Raw genomic sequence first — 18,909 nt, 5'->3', positions numbered from 1 at the left:
GGCTTGTCATAAAGAGTAAAAGACACAGGGTAGCGGTTTTGTCTAGTAGTTGAGTCCCCCATATACAAAAGGTTATAGTCCAGTGGCCTGTTGCACCAGCTCTGCATAAGTAGTGTCTTTAGTTAGGGTGTAAAGTCCACTTTAAACCAGACGTTGAAACGAGTTAGTTTGTAACTTAAGTTGTGTCGTTGTTTGGTTTCACCACAGAGACGTAAGGTTCACCTTAACTCTTAGACCGTAACATCCAAACTAACTTAAATAATGTAGCAGATATGACGTTTTCACTCGGTTTGGCAGTTTGATATGATAATTAATCTGCAGTGTAAAATAACAACAGTGATATCTAGTGGTGAAATTGTGTAACTACAACATACGGTACGTGAATATAACGGTACTCTAATGTTGTGCAGATGTACGGTAATTATCTCCACTCATGGGAAACGAAAGTGTGAGTTAAGATCAGAGTCATCATCTATTATTGTTCACAGCTGCTTCTCCTCATCCTTCAAATGATCCCATCTTTGAAAACTCTGCACCATGACCACTGGTCAGTTACAAAGAACTTTACACCGACTCAGAGCTAGGTGTAGAATTTAATATGTAACTTATGCTAATGTTGGAATTATCTCAGCTGGTGCAACGCCCAAAACGTTAGTAAAGCATAAACTCCATCCTAAATTAGAAATTACGTTCAAACTAGGCTTTGCTTGAGCTTACGCACAGCTGGTGCGACCCAGTGACTGGGTCACTTAGAGTCCACTGCGAGTGCAATTTTTAACTTTCACTTTCGTTTATTGAGCAGTTCGAATGTTGGCACTAGAATAAAAAGGTGTGTTCCAAGTTTGCAGCTCAAAGAAAAAGTGGACGGTGAAAATCAGAGATTGAAAGAAGAACTTTTGAAGTTCCTCTGCTCCTTCACTTGCCACGCCATGAAATGCAGTGAATGAGGCAGGACTGGGCCCACAGATAGGGTGCTTTGCACATGCAGTACATTTTGAGTTGAATGTTGTTTTTATTTAATGGGCAAAAGTGTTTTACAAAATAAATGGAGGGACAAAGTTATATTTGTCTTGTCTCCCTTTTTTTTTTTCTTTTTTTTTTTGCTGATCCGAAAAATGATCCGATCCGTGACTCAAAACTGTGATCCGATCTGAACCGTGAGTTTTTTGATCCGTTGCACCCCTAGTACCGACCGAATTCCGTCGGTACTACCGAGTACCGATTCACGTAAAATCAAACGGTACCATGTTTCGGTACCTGAACGCATCCCTGTGACTGTGAGGGAGTGGAAGAGGAGGCGATTTTCCATACTTTCGCCCTGTTATAAAGTCAGAGGCTGATCGGGTGGATGTCTCTGCTCTCTGCATCTGCGCGGGAGCGCGCCAAACGGAGCCTGCAGCTGACGGGCGCGCGCACTCACCGCGAGGCAGAACTCCATGAGGATTAAGTTTATTTTATACGGTCTATGGTTGAGACTGACCCTCTCGCTCCGACTACCTGCCCTGTTTATAACCGTTCCTGTGTGCGTGAATGCCCAACAAGTAAGTTGTGTGTCCTGTTATTATCAAGAGACGGAGAACTGACTTCTTCCCGTCCGCAGGCGTTCACATGTGTTCATTGATAAACTCCCGAAAGAGCAATTAGACGCCACGAGCACGTGTCAGCTTATATATCTAGTCACCTATATAATCCTGTTTCTGTTCATTTCATGTTAAATTAAATAAATGGAGCGCCGCCTGCAAGCTAGTTCAGGCAGACAACTCGAGCTGCGCTCAGTCATACTGACACGTCATCATCCTCCCTATCAGCTGATCTCAACATCCTCATTTGGCGGTCTATTTAAGCTGCATGTCTCCCCGTCTCTGTCTCTGCCTCTGCTTTGCAAGTGCTCCTGCTGTCCTGCTCAGTGCTGTGTGCAAACTTTGTACCCACCTCCTCCCCGGCATCCACCTGGGGGCTCCGAGGGGGGTTAGTCCTATCTCATTGCTCCTAAATGTCTGCATTTAAATAATGTATGCTGAGTAATGAGGTTCGGAGCCCATACGCCAAACACAATACTGTATGCTGCAATAAACTTTAACTTAAGTGAACGTGAGTCGTCGTACTGAAATATGTTAAATTAAATAAATTTGAGATTTCTTTTTTTTTTTTTAAATTAACATTTATTACCACATAAACACAAAAGTACCGAAAATTGGTAACGTTGAGTACCGGTACCGATTCCCAGGTACCGGGTATCGGTACCTCATCGGTTCAAATGTGAAAGGTACCCATCCCTACTTCCTGTTATCGCTCCCATTTTCCTGCTCTATTCACTGTCCTATCCTCTCATAGAAAGGGCATAAAAGCCCCAAAATATACCTTTAAAATCAGGTACAGCACACAGGATCACACAGACTTTAGAAGCCTGAATAACACGCAATTATGAGCCCATTACAGATCTGACAATAAACCCATTTTCTGTGGATAATTGAAATGCAAGAGATGACATTTCAGCTGATTATAAATGTGACATCAAGTGTCTTTTTTTCTAGCGTGCTTTGACTCTTTAGGTTACAACTCTGTGCATTGTCTGCAGATCGCACAGCACAAGGTGGAGCAGCTCTCATCTGCACTAAAATAAACAAGAAGTCTGCAAAATGAAAGGGAAATCATCATATAACTAAGTTAACATACTGATGTATTAGTGTCTGCAGCAAAAGCCAGTTCATGCAAGGCTCCACAGATTTGAATCCTTTAATTCAACTCGTGTAAACTAATACAGAGTGATGTTTGATTATCCTTTTCTTCCTTCTTTGAGTTCTCACCATCCATCTCTCCTGCTCGTTAAGGTCAGTCCATACTTCACGCTCCAAGCCTTTTATTTGGTCAGTGGGCCGAGTGGAGCACAAACCTTTCCTGTCAGCCTATCAGCTCTCATAAATCTCCTCCTCTCAATAGAGCCGTGAACTCATTAACTCTATCTGCACTCGCTCGCCGATCGCCTCAGGAACACATTTAGCAAAATGTGATCGAATTGTTCTTCTCAGGTATTCAGAAAACTAAATTGTTAAATGTTTTCAAGATAACAAAAATGTTCCAGGATGCTTCACTGCATGGAGGACACATGGCTCTGGTTGCACGCGAGTCAGACGTTCAAAAACATCAGCGTTTTTTTGAATTCCATACTCTGAGAGCTGCAGTCATGAGGTGATCGTATCACCTCGTCATGAACTGTGCTGGGAAATGCGTTCGCCTATATTATAAGCAGATGATTTATATTCATATTCTGCAGAAGAAGAGCTCGACCTGAGGTTCAGGTTTCTATCAATCATCAGTAATGAAGTGTCTTTAGAGGAAGTTTTTACAGAACAAGAAAAGTTTTGAAGCCAGAAATTTCAGCACTTTGAGTTTTTGGTATCAATCAAAAGCTCCCTGCATCGCCGAACACTTCCTGTGTTATAATATCCAACAGTCACATCTTGAATTTATACACTCACGCAGCAGCATAAGGCTCTTCACTACAACTGCTCCATATCTTCTGCTGAAAATGTGCATAAAACACTAACTTAGTCTGTGTCTTAATCACATAAAGCATGAACCAAGTGTGAAATTCAGAGCACATGGGTGAAACCATCCATTCCAGCAGCCACTTTAGGACACACTGGACCTCATTCCTCTTCTCCAGCTCCAGTGAAACAAACTTCCCAGCACTAATCCATCTCACGAAAGGTCAAGAGTTGAAGCTTGCCACATAACTGATGGAACTGCAGGACCGAAAAAAAAACCTGTCCCTCCTTTTTCTTCCTCCAAATTTAGCAGTTGCCAATTCCCAGAGTCTTCACGTCAAAGTTGAAATATCTCGTGCCTCTTTTTGGAACAAATCACTAGTTTTTCCTTTTTCTAAACATGACAGAAGGAGTGTTTGTGAGAGGGCTGAACCTGCAGGTTTAGACTGTCCTCACCCCCCCACCCCCCCTTGAATGTTTACGCTCCCTAGCCGCCCGGGCATGCGCGGCAGCAGAGTCATAGCTCTTCTCCAGCACTGCGGGTGTGCTGTAGCTAAGTGTTTCCCCTTCCATGCCACCCTGATGGCCATCTAGTTAATAAACAAACATTAACAGTTGCAGGGAAATTACATTAGTCCTTAACAAGCCCCAGCACGGATGAAATGTGGAGAACAGTCATGAAGTCAAATAGGAACCTGTGCTCAGCGTAATCACACACATTCATCTGAGTGGGAGGAGGTCTCTGAGCTCCTGGAACACTGAAGCACTGAGATTAAAACACCTACATATGAGACAGATGCATATAAGGAAGTGTTTTTTCATTAAAAGAAGCAAAGTTAGTTTCATTTTTTTGGCATTATGCTCAGTTTCTGTTGAATTGTTGTCATTTGGATTAAATTACACACATAGGAACACGTTTTTTTTACTTTGACAATCCTGAAATGTCCGTACACTACCAGTCAAAAGTCATCAAAAGTTTGGAAAAACCTTCTCATTCAATGGTTTTTCATTTACTTTAATTATTTGAAACCAAGCGTGCCGGATGCGGCCCTGGTGGTGAAGCTTTCAGCAGTGTGACTGCCCCCTGGTTGCTGGCTGCAGTATAGGTCAAAAAATCCATCTCCCCCATTCATTTGAATGGGGGAGCAGTCAAACCGTAAAAAATAAATACACGTCGTACGAATGTCTCTCACATCCGTATGCTGTGGTGATATGTAGTTAGTATTTGACTGTTTTGTGTCCAAGGCCTCTTTTTTCTGAAAAGTTAATTTTTCGTTAGTTATTAGAGTTTAAAAAACTGGGTTTTACTTCCTGTTTCCTTTGATTCACAGCCGCCGTAGAACGAAACTTCACAGGACACACAGCGTCTTGTGACGTCACGCTGTAGGGCGGAGCTTATTACAAAGGCTTCACAGGCTCTGGCTGCACAATGGCGGCGCTCAGGAGAGGGATTTTTTGGCTTCAGAACTGTACAACAGGAAGAGGCGGAGCAACGCTGTCCATTTTTATTTACAGTCTATGTTTGAAACACTGTAGATTAATACTGAAGACAACAAAACTATGAAATAACATATATGGAATTATTTAATTAGCAAAAAAGTGTTAAACAAACCAGAGTATGTTTTATATTTCAGATTCTGTAAAGCTAGGGTTGGTAGACACGACACCCTTTTCATTCTTGTACTTTCTTACATCTTCACCTTGTTTGCAGCAGTACATCCTAATTTGATGCAATTGCATGAAAATTCAATAAATAATAAACAATTTCATTAAAAAAAAAAAAGTCTCATAAACATCCAGGCATCATAGCTTTTTGAAAACTTTCTCATACTTTATTTAAAGGTGCATTCATGGGGACTTTTTTCAGGCGTGGATTAAAGCTAGGGTTGGTAGTCAGGGAAAACTAGCATGAATTTGAATGTAGCATTTTCTCAGGACGCCAGCTCCCCTCGGAGCTCCTCCAAAACGACGCCCCCGCTCACATGCAAGAGCGCCGCTGATTCGCCGACCATATGACGGCGACTGATTCAAAACCAGTCCTCAGCACACCGTTTGTGTTTCGCACTACGTCAACTCATGTCTCACTCAGCGGTGAGAAAACACCAAAACATTATCATAGTGAAAGTTAAAAACACAAACAAACAGGAAATGTATGATTTGCAGGAGGCGGGCAGAACGGCAGGACAGGATTTGATTGGTTTCATGATTTGGCTCCTGATGGCAGGGATTGGTTGGTGTTTTCCCAGGTTGTCATTTCTAAGAACACATTATGTAATGATTGCCATCAGGACATAAAGATCATTTTAACCAGTATGACAAAAAGTGTAAATCTGACTACCAACCCCAGCTGTAAAGTAGCCCCCTTTTTCCTTCATAACAGCTTTCCACACTCTTGGTATTCCCTCAGTCTGCTTCATGAAGTGGTCTCCTGGAATGGTTTCTAATGAACATGAGCCTTGTCAAGAGTTCATGTGTAGAATGACTTGCCTTCTTGATGTGTTTGAGACCATCAGTTGTGTTCAGAGGTAGGGTTAGTAGAATCAGAATCAGAATCAGCTTTATTGGCCAAGTATGCTTGAACACACAAGGAATTTGACTTTAGTGAACTGTGCTCTCTTTGTACAAGGCATAAAAATAAGAATAAGACCTACAAATAAAAAATAAAATAAAAATATAACAACAATAATATCAGCTATAAATACAAAGAAACAACAAATAGGCTTGACTAATATGTACAGGCTAAAATAATATGATAAAGTGCAGTGGTGAATAGCAGAGGTAGTTTTTACATTATAAAAATAGTAGTTAAATAATACAAAAAATAGAAATATGGAATTCTGCTTGGAGAATTGTTGCATTGTATATTTACAGAGAGTATTGATCCAACAGGTATGACACTGTTATGGTTTAGTGTTCATCAGAGTGACAGCCTGGGGGAAGAAACTGTTCTTATGGCGGGTTGTTTTGGCGCACAGTGATCTGTAGCGCCTGCCAGAGGGGAGGAGTTTGAAGAATTTGTGTCCAGGGTGTGAGGGGTCAGCGGTGATGTTACCTGCCCGTTTCCTGGCCCGGGACCGGTACAAGTCCTGGATGGTGGGGCAGGTTGACACCGATGATTTTTTCTGCAGTCCTTATAGTCCGCTGCAGTCTGTGTTTGTCTAGTACACAATGGATAGCCCTGTTTGACTTCTGTTGTAATCCAGATTATGGCCAAACCAGATCATATCATAGTTTTGATGTCTTTAGTATTAATCTACAATGTTGACAATAATTAGAATAAATAAAAACCATTGAAGGAGAAGGTGTGTCCAAACTTTTGACTGGTAGTGTATGTGAGGCCTGGTTTGGAGATATTAATGCCATGTGGGTAGCATATACGTTTCAAGAGAACGTGAGGCAGTCTGTTTTTGTAACTCACAGATCTGACAGCAGAGAGTTTTCTGCCTGTGTGGAAAGCTGTGGTCACAATGAAGTCAAATTCTGATGGAAAGACCTCTTGCCGTTGATTTTTTGGTTCTTTGAGCACCTTTGTTGCAGAAACATCAAACATGTCAAAGCCTCAACAAACAGAACCAGACTGATCTTAACGCCTCGTTGCCTGTGGAGGTAGGTGAGGCAGAGAACGTGTCTCGCAGCAGCCCTGTTAGCACATCTGAGTCAAAGACTCAGTTTTCCTCCCTGTCATCTGTGACTCCTGACCTGCAGCTGAACCTGCGCCGGCTTAGTGTTGCGGTTTGTTTCCGAGCTTCTCCACTTGATACCGTGGCGTTCATTCAGCGGCTCTGAACCTCAGCTGCTCTCTCCTGAGAGCTATTTTAGAGGAGCTCCAGCTTTGTTTTGGCTCTCGTACGAGAACAGTTGCAGTCCGTCAAAGTTATTATTATGATAATTTGAATTTTCCATAATTCCTCAGCAGACTTGGCTAAGTTTGCACTGATTTGGGTAATTTTTCTCCCTCTTGGATTATGATTGATTGCTTTATGTGTGAGGTGATTATTCCCTACATTTTTATCTCATCCCATTTTTTACCCGAAGCCCAGACTTGAATAAATAACTTCGGCTTTGACGCAGGCTTTATTTTATTTTTCACCGTCACAGCCTTTATTCACACAACCCACACATAAACATATGTATTACTGCTCCGCCGTCGTCCTGGAAGTAAGCGCTATCTGTCTGCTGACACGTCCCATTCCTCGCACAGAGCACGATCTGCCGTCTTTATCTGATATATTAGCTTTTAATTTGTCTCCCAAGGCAAGAACGTACTTTGTAGGAAAAGAGCAAATAAGGGTATAAAACTGTTTCAGTCTGTGTTGTCTCTCTGGATGTATTTCACTCCAGCCCCACACTGCGATTATTGATTCTTCTGTTATCTTATTCTTTGTGCTCTTCAGCTCTAAAAGCACTCCCAAACTCTCTACTTCTTCCTCTTTAATCTACCCAGCTCAAATATGCTCTTCTGCTGTATCTCTGTACATCCACTTTCATGTTCCATTTGCTCTGGAGGTCTTTCAATAGTCTGTTTACTCCAAAATCTGAAAATCCAATTAAAAAAGGCCGACACGACATCCTTTTCATTCTTTTACTTTCTTACATCTTCACCATTTTTGCAGCAGTATGTCCTAATTTGATGCAATTGCATGAAAATTCAATAAATAATAAACAATTTCATTTAAAAAAAAAGTTTCATTAACATCCAGGCATCACAGCTTTTTGAAAACTTACTCAAACTTTATTTAAAGGTGCATTCTTGGGGACTATTTTCAGGCGTGGATTAAAGCGAGGGTTGGAAAACTAGCATGAATTTGAATGTAGCATTTCCCCAGGGCTCCTCCAAAACGACGCCCCTGCTCACATGCACGAGCACCGCTGATTCACGACCATATGATGGTGACTGATTCAAAACCGGTCGTCACCAAAACATTGGTGCTAGCATTATCCAGTTGTACTGGTGACACGATATCATGAGAAAAGTTATAACACATATATAACTGAAACAGCTCTCCTGTTTGTTAAACGTGTTCAGTGTAGATGTTCTTAATTCCTACAGTGTTGACAGTCAGTGAAGGCATCAGGAGAGGAGAGACAAGAGGAGAAGTTCTTAATTCATTCAAACATTGATTGTTGCTTTGTTGGTTGGCGTGATCGCAGCTGACAGTGACCGGTTATTAAAGTTCAACGTGTTCACGAATCGGCCAGTGGCGGTTCTGGGGAGGGGCCAACAGGGGCCAGTGCCCCTGTAAAACTTTGGCCCCAACTCCACACCAAACAAATATAAGAAGGGTACTTTATTGATCCCCAGGGGGGAAATTCAATTTTTTTCACTCATGCTATTTTGGACATGCTACACATACAGTTTTTTTGGTATATACATACAATGCACGCACATGCAGTGAACATGCTTAGGGAGAGATGTCAGAATGACAGCGCAACCCGAGCAGTTGGGGGTTCGGTGCCTTGCTCAAGGGCACCTCGGCAGTGCCCAGGCAAGTAAACCAGCACCTTTCCAGCCACCAGTCCACTTGCCAAACTTCGTCCATGCTGGAACTCGAACCAGCGACCCTTCGGTTCCCAAGCCAAGTCCCTATGGACTGAGCTACTGCCGCCCCATATTATAAAATAAAAGAAGCTTTGGTATCGCGCCGATGTTACAGGCGGAACACATGCGTGTGGCACTTGGTTCCAGTCCCTTAGAGCGCTAAGGGACTCATGTTGAGTGTAAACAGCCAAACAGCTGCTGTCAGTCTGCATGTTGATATAGTACACAGTAGTATATATGTCTAGTATATAGGGATGCACTGATGTTTTGGCAGTTTGTTGTCAGCCGGTCCTTGCCTTTCTCAGTCTCTTTTGTCAGGGTTGAATGTGTCCCTCTGACAACACCCTTGGCCCTTGCCTGGCCCCCCCAGTAAAATTGGTCTAGAACCGCCACTGGAATCAGCTTGTCATCCCTACAGCATCCGGACGTCAGGATTTACTAAATGTCATTAACTCTTTTGCTAGTCAGAGCCCTCGTGGTGAGAGCTTTTTAGACTCTGATCCGGACTACAGTCCTGAGCAGAGCACCTCATCGAGAGGGGGCAGGCCCGAGGTCGGGCGAGAGGGGAAGTAAATAGAGACAGGGGAAGCGTCTATGTGCTCACTGCTCTACAGGGGACATAGAGACAGAGATGCACTTCCTCCTCCACTGCAGCAAGTTATCTTTACTAAGAGATGCCCACTACAGGGAAATTACTAAAATGGTACCAAACTTCCCAACATTAACCCCAGAAGAGAAACTGTCAGTTCTCCTGGGGGAAGGGTCAGCAGCTCCTCTGGCTGCTAAATATGTGTCTGCCTGTCACAGCCTGAGGGACGCACCATCCCATGGGGTTTGATTTTGGGTGGAGGTTTTGTGAGCGTGCCGCATCGGGTGAGGACATTGAGATATGCTGTATAGGTGACACCATCGTTCATTAATGCATAAAAAATATGTAATATATGGTTGATATGTATGTGATGGATATAATATGTAATGAATATGTTGTGTGATTAATGTATATATGGTGAGTGTAGTGTTGTGAATATATATAATGTACTGTATGAATTTATGTGCTTTGGCAATAATATCTCGTTGTTCATGCCAATACAGCAAATTTGAAAAAAAAAAAATTGGAAGCAGAGGCAGGAGGCGGGCAAAACGGCAGGACGGGATTTGATTGGTTTAAAATTTTGGACCCCAAAAACTGTGATTGGTTGGTGTTTTACCAGGTTTACTCCGGCTGTAGATTTTTTGTTTTTAAGAACACATTATGTATTGATTGCCATCAGGACATAAAGATCATTTTAACCAGTATAACAAAAAGTGTCTCTAAATCTGACGACCAACCCCAGCTTTAATACACAGTCCAGCTCAGTGGTGATTACTCACCGCAGCTGTATGTGGAATTAATTAAAAAACTACAGTGTGTGTTTATGTTAATGAAGAAGGATGGAGACCAGAGCAGCAGCGTGTTCCACTGATGTGTTTTTAATAGTGTTTGGACAACAATGGCGCTTCACAGCACAGAAAAAATAAGATGTAGAGGCTTTCATTACACAGAGCAGATTTATAAGAAGAGACAGTTCCATGTTGGTTTTGGTCTTGCTTGGGATTCATTAACAAAACCAGTAATCTTTAACACTTAAGCGATTCCTCTGTTAGAGTGTAAACTCATGTGAAATGTCAGTTTGGACTGTTCTCTAATCAACCATCGACGTTCGTTTCTCCCATGCAGCCAGACAAAATCGGCCAGTCCCCGGTTGAGCCCACGTCAGACGGAGACAAGGTGGACCTCGAGGCCTTCAGCGAGTTCACCAAGATCATCACTCCTGCCATCACCCGTGTGGTTGACTTTGCCAAAAAACTGCCCCTGTTCTCTGAGGTGAGTGGTGGGTTAATGGGGTTCAGGTTTGAGGACGAAGGGGGGGCGGGGGGATCTGGCAGATAGACGGAGAGCTGTAACACACAGCGGCAGACGCAGCCAAGACTTCCTCTGTGTGTGTGTGTGTTAGTTATGGAGAGGAGTTATTTAGGAGGTGAATACATCCAGCTGAATTTGCATTTCCACTATTGGAGGAGGACCAAAAGGACATGTGGTAAAAAGTTATGAGTGATATTTACAACTCCAGAGTGTTCAGTGGAGAAAGATAAATCCATTGTGGAAAAAGTGTCAAAAGGATTTCATTCATACATAGTTCTTTGAATCTTTGCACCTCGTTATAAAACTGGACAGTCCTCCACTTATGTCAACAGTCCACTCTTCTGTGATGTGTTAATCTGAAAGAAAAAACACTGCAGGAAAATAAGATTTAACTATTTGCATGCAATATATAAGGAGGTCTGGGAGCTCCCAGCCCTTCCATGTGCCTACATGGAATGCCAAAGCCTGAGGCGGGGAGAGCACACCTCCCCTCTCTTTAACCCTTAGACCATTTTTGAGGGCGCCAGACCCTCCTGAATTTATTTTGAATATGCTGAATGAGACAAATTTGGTATCAATGGAAAGCTAAGAATGTCTGCTGTAACTGAGTTATTAAAGCTTGTTGATAGAAAAAGCGGTTCATTTAAGAACAAGGAGCCGAGGGTTAATGTGCATACATAAAAAGCCAAGGCAGGCAGAGCATCAGCAAAGACCACTGGGTACAGATTAGAGCGAGGATCAGTGTCAATACATATGACACTGATAAAATGAGACACAGCAGAAAAGGAGAAGCTGTGGTGGAGGTGGCTGCAGAGCAGTTTGCAGGGGGAGCAGCAAGAGATGGCAGGCAGAGCAGTTTATTAAATAGAAGCTATCAGCTGATGAGGCTGGTGTTAAGAGCAGCGAATGTCCTGTGGACTGAGCTTGGTCTCATGGTCTGCCTGAACCAGCTTTATGCTCAATTTCTGTTGTGGCAATCTGGGCGGCTGTGGGTCAGCCGGGTGGAGGTGGCTGCATCGCAGTTTGCTGGGGGAGCAGCAAGAGATGGCAGGCAGAGCAGTTTATTAAATAGAAGCTATCAGCTGATGAGGCTGGTGTTAAGAGCAGCGAATGTCCTGTGGACGGAGCTTGGTCTCATGGTCTACCTGAACCAGCTTTATGCTCAATTTCTGTTGTGGCAATCCGGGCGGCTGTGGGTCAGCCGGGTGGAGGTGGCTGCGGGTCAGCTGGGTGGAGGTGGCTGCAGAGCAGTTTGCAGGGGGAGCAGCAAGAGATGGCAGGCAGAGCAATTTATTAAAAAAGAGCTATCAGCTGATGAGGCTGGCGTTAAGAGCAGCGAATGTCCTGTGGACTGAGCTTGGTCTCATGGTCTACCTGAACCAGCTTTATGCTCAATTTCTGTTGTGGCAATCTGGGCGGCTGTGGGTCAGCCGGGTGGAGGTGGCTGCAGAGCAGTTTGCAGGGGGAGCAGCAAGAGATGGCAGGCAGAGCAGTTTATTAAATAGAAGCTATCAGCTGATGAGGCTGGTGTTAAGAGCAGCTGATGTCCTGTGGTCCGAGTTTGACTTAGTAGCCTGCCAGAACCAACACTATGCTCAATTTCTCTTGTGCCAATCTGGGTGGCTGTGGGTCAGTGGGTAGAGTTGGTCGTCTTTCAATCAGAAGGTTGGCGGTCCGATTCCAGCTCCGGCAGTCACATGCCACATGAAGTGTCCTTGAGCAAGACACTGAATCCCCAAATTGCTCCTGCTGTTGTTCAGCAGTGTGTGAATGTGCATGTATGGGATTAGTTTATATTGATGGCCCTGAGAGCAGCCTCTGAGTGAATTGGTGTGAATGGGTGAATGTGACTAGTAGTGTAAAAGCGCTTTGAGTGGTCAGAAAGACTAGAAAAGCTTTACCATTTACCAATCTAAGCTTAAGCCTGCCCCCTTAAAATCAAAATGCACGTCAAACAAAGTGTTTCAGACATTACGGTTAGTTCCTTCCATGCTGATTTAAGTCAAAGTGTTAATTTTTCTGAGAAGTTTAGTTCTAATTAATTACTTGATGCTTTAAAAAAAGGGATGTGGCAACATGATTGACAGCTCTCTTGATAAAAGCAGCCCCTGCAGAGCTTTGTGCACCAGATCAGCAGATTAGAGGAGAGGGAATGTATCGAATACTAACTCAAGAGTCCTTAAACTTTCTATAATTGAGACTTGCTTTATCGTTAAGTTAAATCAGTGTTCTGGTTAGTGGGACAGATGTTCATTACTGCAGTTTCAGCAGCTGATTCCTACTGCGCAGACTCTCACTCTGAGGTGCTGTCCTTCTTCATATGCAGTCAGTGCTGCTTGCAAACAGATAATCTAACCCTCCTTGTTTGGGGTAACGAAAGGGGGCACAGGTTAACGACTCGATCAATAACATCTTGCTATAGCACTCAAAATGTGTCTGGCCCGCACGTCTGGTTGTGAAAACTAAACCGCGAAGCAGCGTCTGTAGCCGCTGACAATCAGAGAAGCTCTCCTGTCTGCCCCGCCTTAATTAGGAACATGTAATCATGTGTCTTCCCCCTGCTGCTCCCAATGAGACCGTACGTGATTGGATAATTATCAGGGTAGCTGAGGTATTGTCTGGGGTGACAGCTGTGGAGTGTGTGTGAGTGTATGTGTGGGTGTTAGTGAGGAAAGGAATGTGTGTGAGTGGGATTGTGGGGTGTAATGAGAGGGAAGATGTAACTGTAATTCATCACGGTGTTTGGGAACATAAATCAGAGAAACCTTTGAAAGTAGAGGTCATTACTTTTTTTAATCAGCATATTTTAAAAGTATAATTGTGACTATTATGATGGATTCTAGTATTCAAATGCATGTAAATTAGAAGAGATTCCTCATGCTGCTGCCGGATGTTCTAATATTTCTATAGAACGTGAACAGAAGCCGATCAGGGGGAAAGATTTTTAGTATTCCAGACACTGAAGCAGATAATCAGCCATGTGTTCTGTGTTATCTTTTATTCAATTTCTAATAGATTATATTATGAAAGGAACCCTTTTAATCTGATGGAAGAGAACCTGTTTAGCCTAAATGAAATCAGTTTGTGCCAGCTCAATGAATTACTGATAAGACAGCACAAGAAACAAAGCCACCACTCATCCAGCCACTAAAAATTAAGCGAGCCCTCCAGGTACGAATGTAGAAGACAAAATAAAGCCAGTGAATGTCAATTAATCTGCAGAGCAATCGAGAGCAGTGAGAGAAGAAACAAGCTTACATAAAGGTGAGACTTAATTCAGCACACCAGAGTCTGTAGATTTAATCAAGCAGGCTTCAACCCACAGATTCCAATATGCATGTAAATCAGGGTGTATTAGTCATAATCTGTTTTCATCACCAGAAAAAATAAAAAAATGTCTGCCACTTTTCAACCCCAGCCTTATGTATCTCCCCCTCCAGTGCCTTCTCCTCCACAACATCTGTTCCTTCCTAGCTTCTTTCTTTCCTCTATAAATTGTCTCATAATTACTTCCTCATATCATTTACTAAACCAGCCTTAAAAGAAAAATGAAGAACGACTTGGGCAAACTACACTGCATTCATCGGCAACATAAGCAAAAGAGAAATATGACTTTCCAAGAAACATTAGTCCTAATTTCCTAATTATTTCAGAGATTGTGCACACAATAATGGGACCAGTCTCTTCTTTGGTGCTATTTATGATCACTTCTGCCGGCTTGATAAATGTCAGTGACAGCTCCTCTATCCTACATATCATAGTGAAGACACTGATCTTAATGTTTGGGGAAAAAAAGAAGCTCCTCTTATTAATCAATGGTTGAAAAATCAAGTAAATCTCTCTAAATTGGAGAGAACTCAGCTCTTAGTGTCAAATAAACTGAGACAGCTGGACGAGGATTGGCATTACTTCCTCATATCATTCAATAAACCAGCCTTAAAGGAAAAATTAAGTATAAGTTGGTCACACTACATTAACTGGCAACATAAGAAAACCAAAAATGAGACTTTCTAAGAAACATGAGTCATAATTTCAAATTATTTCACAGATATTGGAACCGGTGGCCTTTTTGGTGCTATTTAGGATCACTTTTGCCAGTTTGATAAATGTCAATGACAGCGCCTCTATCCTACATGACATAGTGAAGACACTGATCTTAATGTTTGGGGAAAAAGCAGAAGCCTCAACTATTCATCTATGGTTTAAAGATAAAGTCAAACTCTCTCAGATGGAGAACATCCAGCCCTTAATGTCAAATTAATTGAGACAGCTGGACGAGGATTGGCATTACTTCCTCATACCATTTACTAAACCAGCCGTAAAGGAAATATGAAGTATAAGCTGGACTCATTACATTAGTTAGCAACATAAGTAAAACAGAAATATGACTTTCCAAAAAACATGAGTCATAATTCCAAATTATTTCACAGATATTGGAACCGGTCGCCTTTTTGGTGCTATTTCTGATCACTTCTACCAGCTTGATAAATTTCAATGACAGTGCCTCTATCCTACACATCATAGTGGAGACACTGATCTTAAGGTTTTGGGGAAAAAAGCAGAAGGGTAGATTGTGCAAATCTTGCCAGTGAAATATGGAGGAAAAATTAAGTAAGCAAATTCACTACACTACCAGACCAGTAGAGGGCAGTAAAACAAAGACGAATGCCATTCGTCACAGATGACACCATAGAAGCAGACGGACAGGCAGGTATCATTATGAGCAACACAACAGTTAGCCTGTTAGCATGAAGAGACTCAGCTGGTGCTGTTTTAGATGGTGCTATATTTCATCACAGATGGATTCACTGAATCAACACGTCAGAGGAGATAAGCGTGAGTAGCAAAGACGTTTCAACACGGCTTTAAAATCCTTTTGAACTCAAAAAGCCGTGGCAGAGATCGGCCGGTGTTTTGGTTTAAACAGCGACCATGTTAACTGGGGACTTTCAGCTGGATGCATTCCTCATAAACGTCTTTAGACGATCATTAAATATATGATGAGGATATTTAGAAATCTTTCTACTACTTTGCATTCCCAGGAACTCCATCTGTGTTTCAACAGCTGTGTAAACTCCACAAACACTGACACGTTCAGCTGAAGGTCTCCAGTTTACAGGGTCACCTTTAAAACTGTAACACCGGGAGAGACGCATTCACGGTGGGCTGAGAGAAGAGTACTGTTACAAGCTGCTAAATCAAGAGAATCACAGCTTCTTCTTTTGAAAAGTACACACACATACAAAAAAGATAGAACAAATAAAAACTAATGAAAGAAAGAGAAATCAAGTGAATCACAGATGGAAAAAACAATGACTGTGAATGGCTTTCGGAAAAATTTGAAACAAAAAAATTGACAAAAAAAAAATGTTTTAAAAAAAAAAATCGAAAAAAAAATTTTTAGCTAAAAAAAATTTGACAAGAAAAAATTTGAAATTTTTTTTTTTTTTTTTTTTTTAAAGTGTCACATTTTTTTTTTTTTTAGATAAAATTTGACAAAAAAAATTGACAAAAAAGTTGACCGGGGCCTGTCGAAAAAATGTATTTTCCTCAAATTTGAAATTGTGCTCCCAATGCAGAAACAACTTGAAAAAAGTGAAATTTTTGCGCCTCCAGTTAAAAACATGGAAAAAGCAATGAATGAATCAACACGTGAGAGGAGATAAGCGCAAGTAGCAAAGACGTTTCAACAAGGCTTTAAAATCCTTTTGAACTCAAAAAGCCGTGGCAGAGATCGGCCGGTGTTTTGGTTTAAACAGCGACCCTGTTAACTGGAGACTTTCAGCCGGATGCATCCCTCATAAACGTCTTTAGACGATCATTAAATATCTGATGAGGATATGTAGAAATCTTTCTACTAGTTTGCATTCCCAGGAACTCCCTCTGTGTTTCAACAGCTGTGTAAACTCCACAAACACTGACACGTTCAGCTGAAGGTCTCCAGTTTACAGGGTCACTTTTAAAACTGTAACACTGGGAGAGACGCATTCACGGTGGGCTGAGAGAAGAGTACTGTTACAAGCTGCTAAATCAAGAGAATCACAGCTTCTTTTGAAAAGTACACACACATACAAAAAAGATAGAACAAGTAAAAACTAATGAAAGAAAGAGAAATCAAGAGAATCACAGATGGAAAAAACAATGACTGTGAATGGCTTTTGGAAAAATTTGAACAAAACAAATTGAAAAAAAAAAAGTTTGAAAAAAAAAAATTTGAAAAAAAATATTGACAAAATTTTTTTTTTTTTAAAAGGAATTTGAAAAATAAAATTTGACAAAAAAAGATTTTTAAAAAAAATGTTTCAATTTTTTTTTTTTTTTTTGAAAAAAATAAAATTTGACAAAAAAAATGGACAAAAAAGTTGACCCGTGAGAGGAGATAAGCGCGAGTAGCAAAGACGTTTCAACACGGCTTTAAAATCCTTTTGAACTCAAAAAGCCGTGGCAGAGATCGGCCGGTGTTTTGGTTTAAACAGCGACCATGTTAACTGGGGACTTTCAGCTGGATGCATTCCTCATAAACGTCTTTAGACGATCATTAAATATATGATGAGGATATTTAGAAATCTTTCTACTACTTTGCATTCCCAGGAACTCCCTCTGTGTTTCAACAGCTGTGTAAACTCCACAGACACTGACACGTTCAGCTGAAGGTCTCCAGTTTACAGGGTCACTTTTAAAACTGTAACACTGGGAGAGACGCAATACATTTACGATGCAAACCCAATTACTGATAACTAAGTGACACTGATGTAAACAAAACACTGTCTACATTAACTGGATATAGCAGAAGGTATTGAGAGTTTAACCTCCAGGATCCTTTTTCCTTCCCTTGTATCAGTCCTGAGAATTACATTATGATTGAGAACTTTGGATCTGCTTCACTTCTGTGTAGATGATGCTGAGCATGCACCAACATGTGTATATCATTTCAATATGCTGACCCGGGGCAGGCGCTTACAAGCAGGAAGGAGGAATATTTAAAGCATTTCCTGCAACATGTAACATTTCCCCAGTAGTATAATAATGTTCCACTTTCTGCTGAATCCAGACATCCATCTCAAACACAGGTGAGCATGAAGATGAAGACTCATCTTGGATGATATTAAGGAGGCCAGTTGTTTTCCCTTCACTTATAAAATCGGATATTATTCATGATTCTGTCTCAGGAGGAGTCTATGAAGGGATTTTAATGCGTCCATGTCTCAACATACGTGGCCGAAGGCGTAGGTTGTTTGTCCATCTGTCCATCCCGTTCTTATGCACACGATATCTCAGGAATACAGAGAGGGATTTTTTTCCCCAAACTTCCTCTTGGACTTAAGTATGAATTGAAACTCAGTGGTGAAAAGGTCAGGCGTAGAGTTAAACATTACCCCATGTCCTTTCCATTCCCATGAACGATATCTCAGCAACACCTGGACTTTATTTCTTTACATCTTCTTTGCATTTGTTTCTTCAGCTTGATCTAAACGGCTCCATGCATGATGAATAAGAACACAATCTCCCCTCTTCCTTTTGTTTGTTTTAGGGGTATTTATTCTGACAGTTATTTCAATAAACAATCATTTAACCCCGGTCTGGTCACAGTTAGAGGGAAATTCTTATGGTGATGAATGTTAGCTACAACCAGCTGGTGGACATATAGATGTAGATAGACAATGCAGTTATTGTAATATTTAAAAGAATTCAAGACGCTGTGGCTTAGTGTTGTAGTCAAGACCACATTAACAGAGACCAAGACATGTCCGAGACAAGAGGGCACAGAGACCAAGACAAGACCAAGACATTTAAGGATCGAGACCGAGTCAAGACCAAGACATTTAGGGATCGAGACCAAGACAGGACCAAGACATTTAGGGATCAAGACCGAGCCAAGACCAAGACATTTAGGGATCAAGACCAAGCCAAGACAGAGACATTTAGGGATCAAGACCAAGCCAAGACAGAGACATTTAGGGATCAAGACAAGGCCAAGA

The 18,909-nt window shown here is 41.7% G+C and overlaps 1 protein-coding gene across 2 annotated transcripts in view; it reads left to right on the top strand.

Annotated features, from left to right (window-relative positions):
- The window catches only part of thrab (thyroid hormone receptor alpha b), a 482,714-nt gene that overhangs the window by 453,374 nt on the left and 10,431 nt on the right, over window positions 1–18,909 (top strand). For both annotated transcript variants that reach the window (XM_034707682.1, XM_034707683.1), the window contains one exon: window positions 10,745–10,891. In XM_034707682.1, coding sequence (XP_034563573.1) covers window positions 10,745–10,891 — 147 coding nt within the window. The remainder of the gene's footprint in view (window positions 1–10,744; window positions 10,892–18,909) is intronic.

This window comes from Notolabrus celidotus, chromosome 18 (assembly GCF_009762535.1).
Source record: "Notolabrus celidotus isolate fNotCel1 chromosome 18, fNotCel1.pri, whole genome shotgun sequence".
NCBI lineage: Eukaryota > Metazoa > Chordata > Actinopteri > Labriformes > Labridae > Notolabrus > Notolabrus celidotus.
The sequence above is the reverse complement of the archived record's forward strand: the minus strand, read 5'-3'. Positions and strand labels throughout refer to the sequence as shown.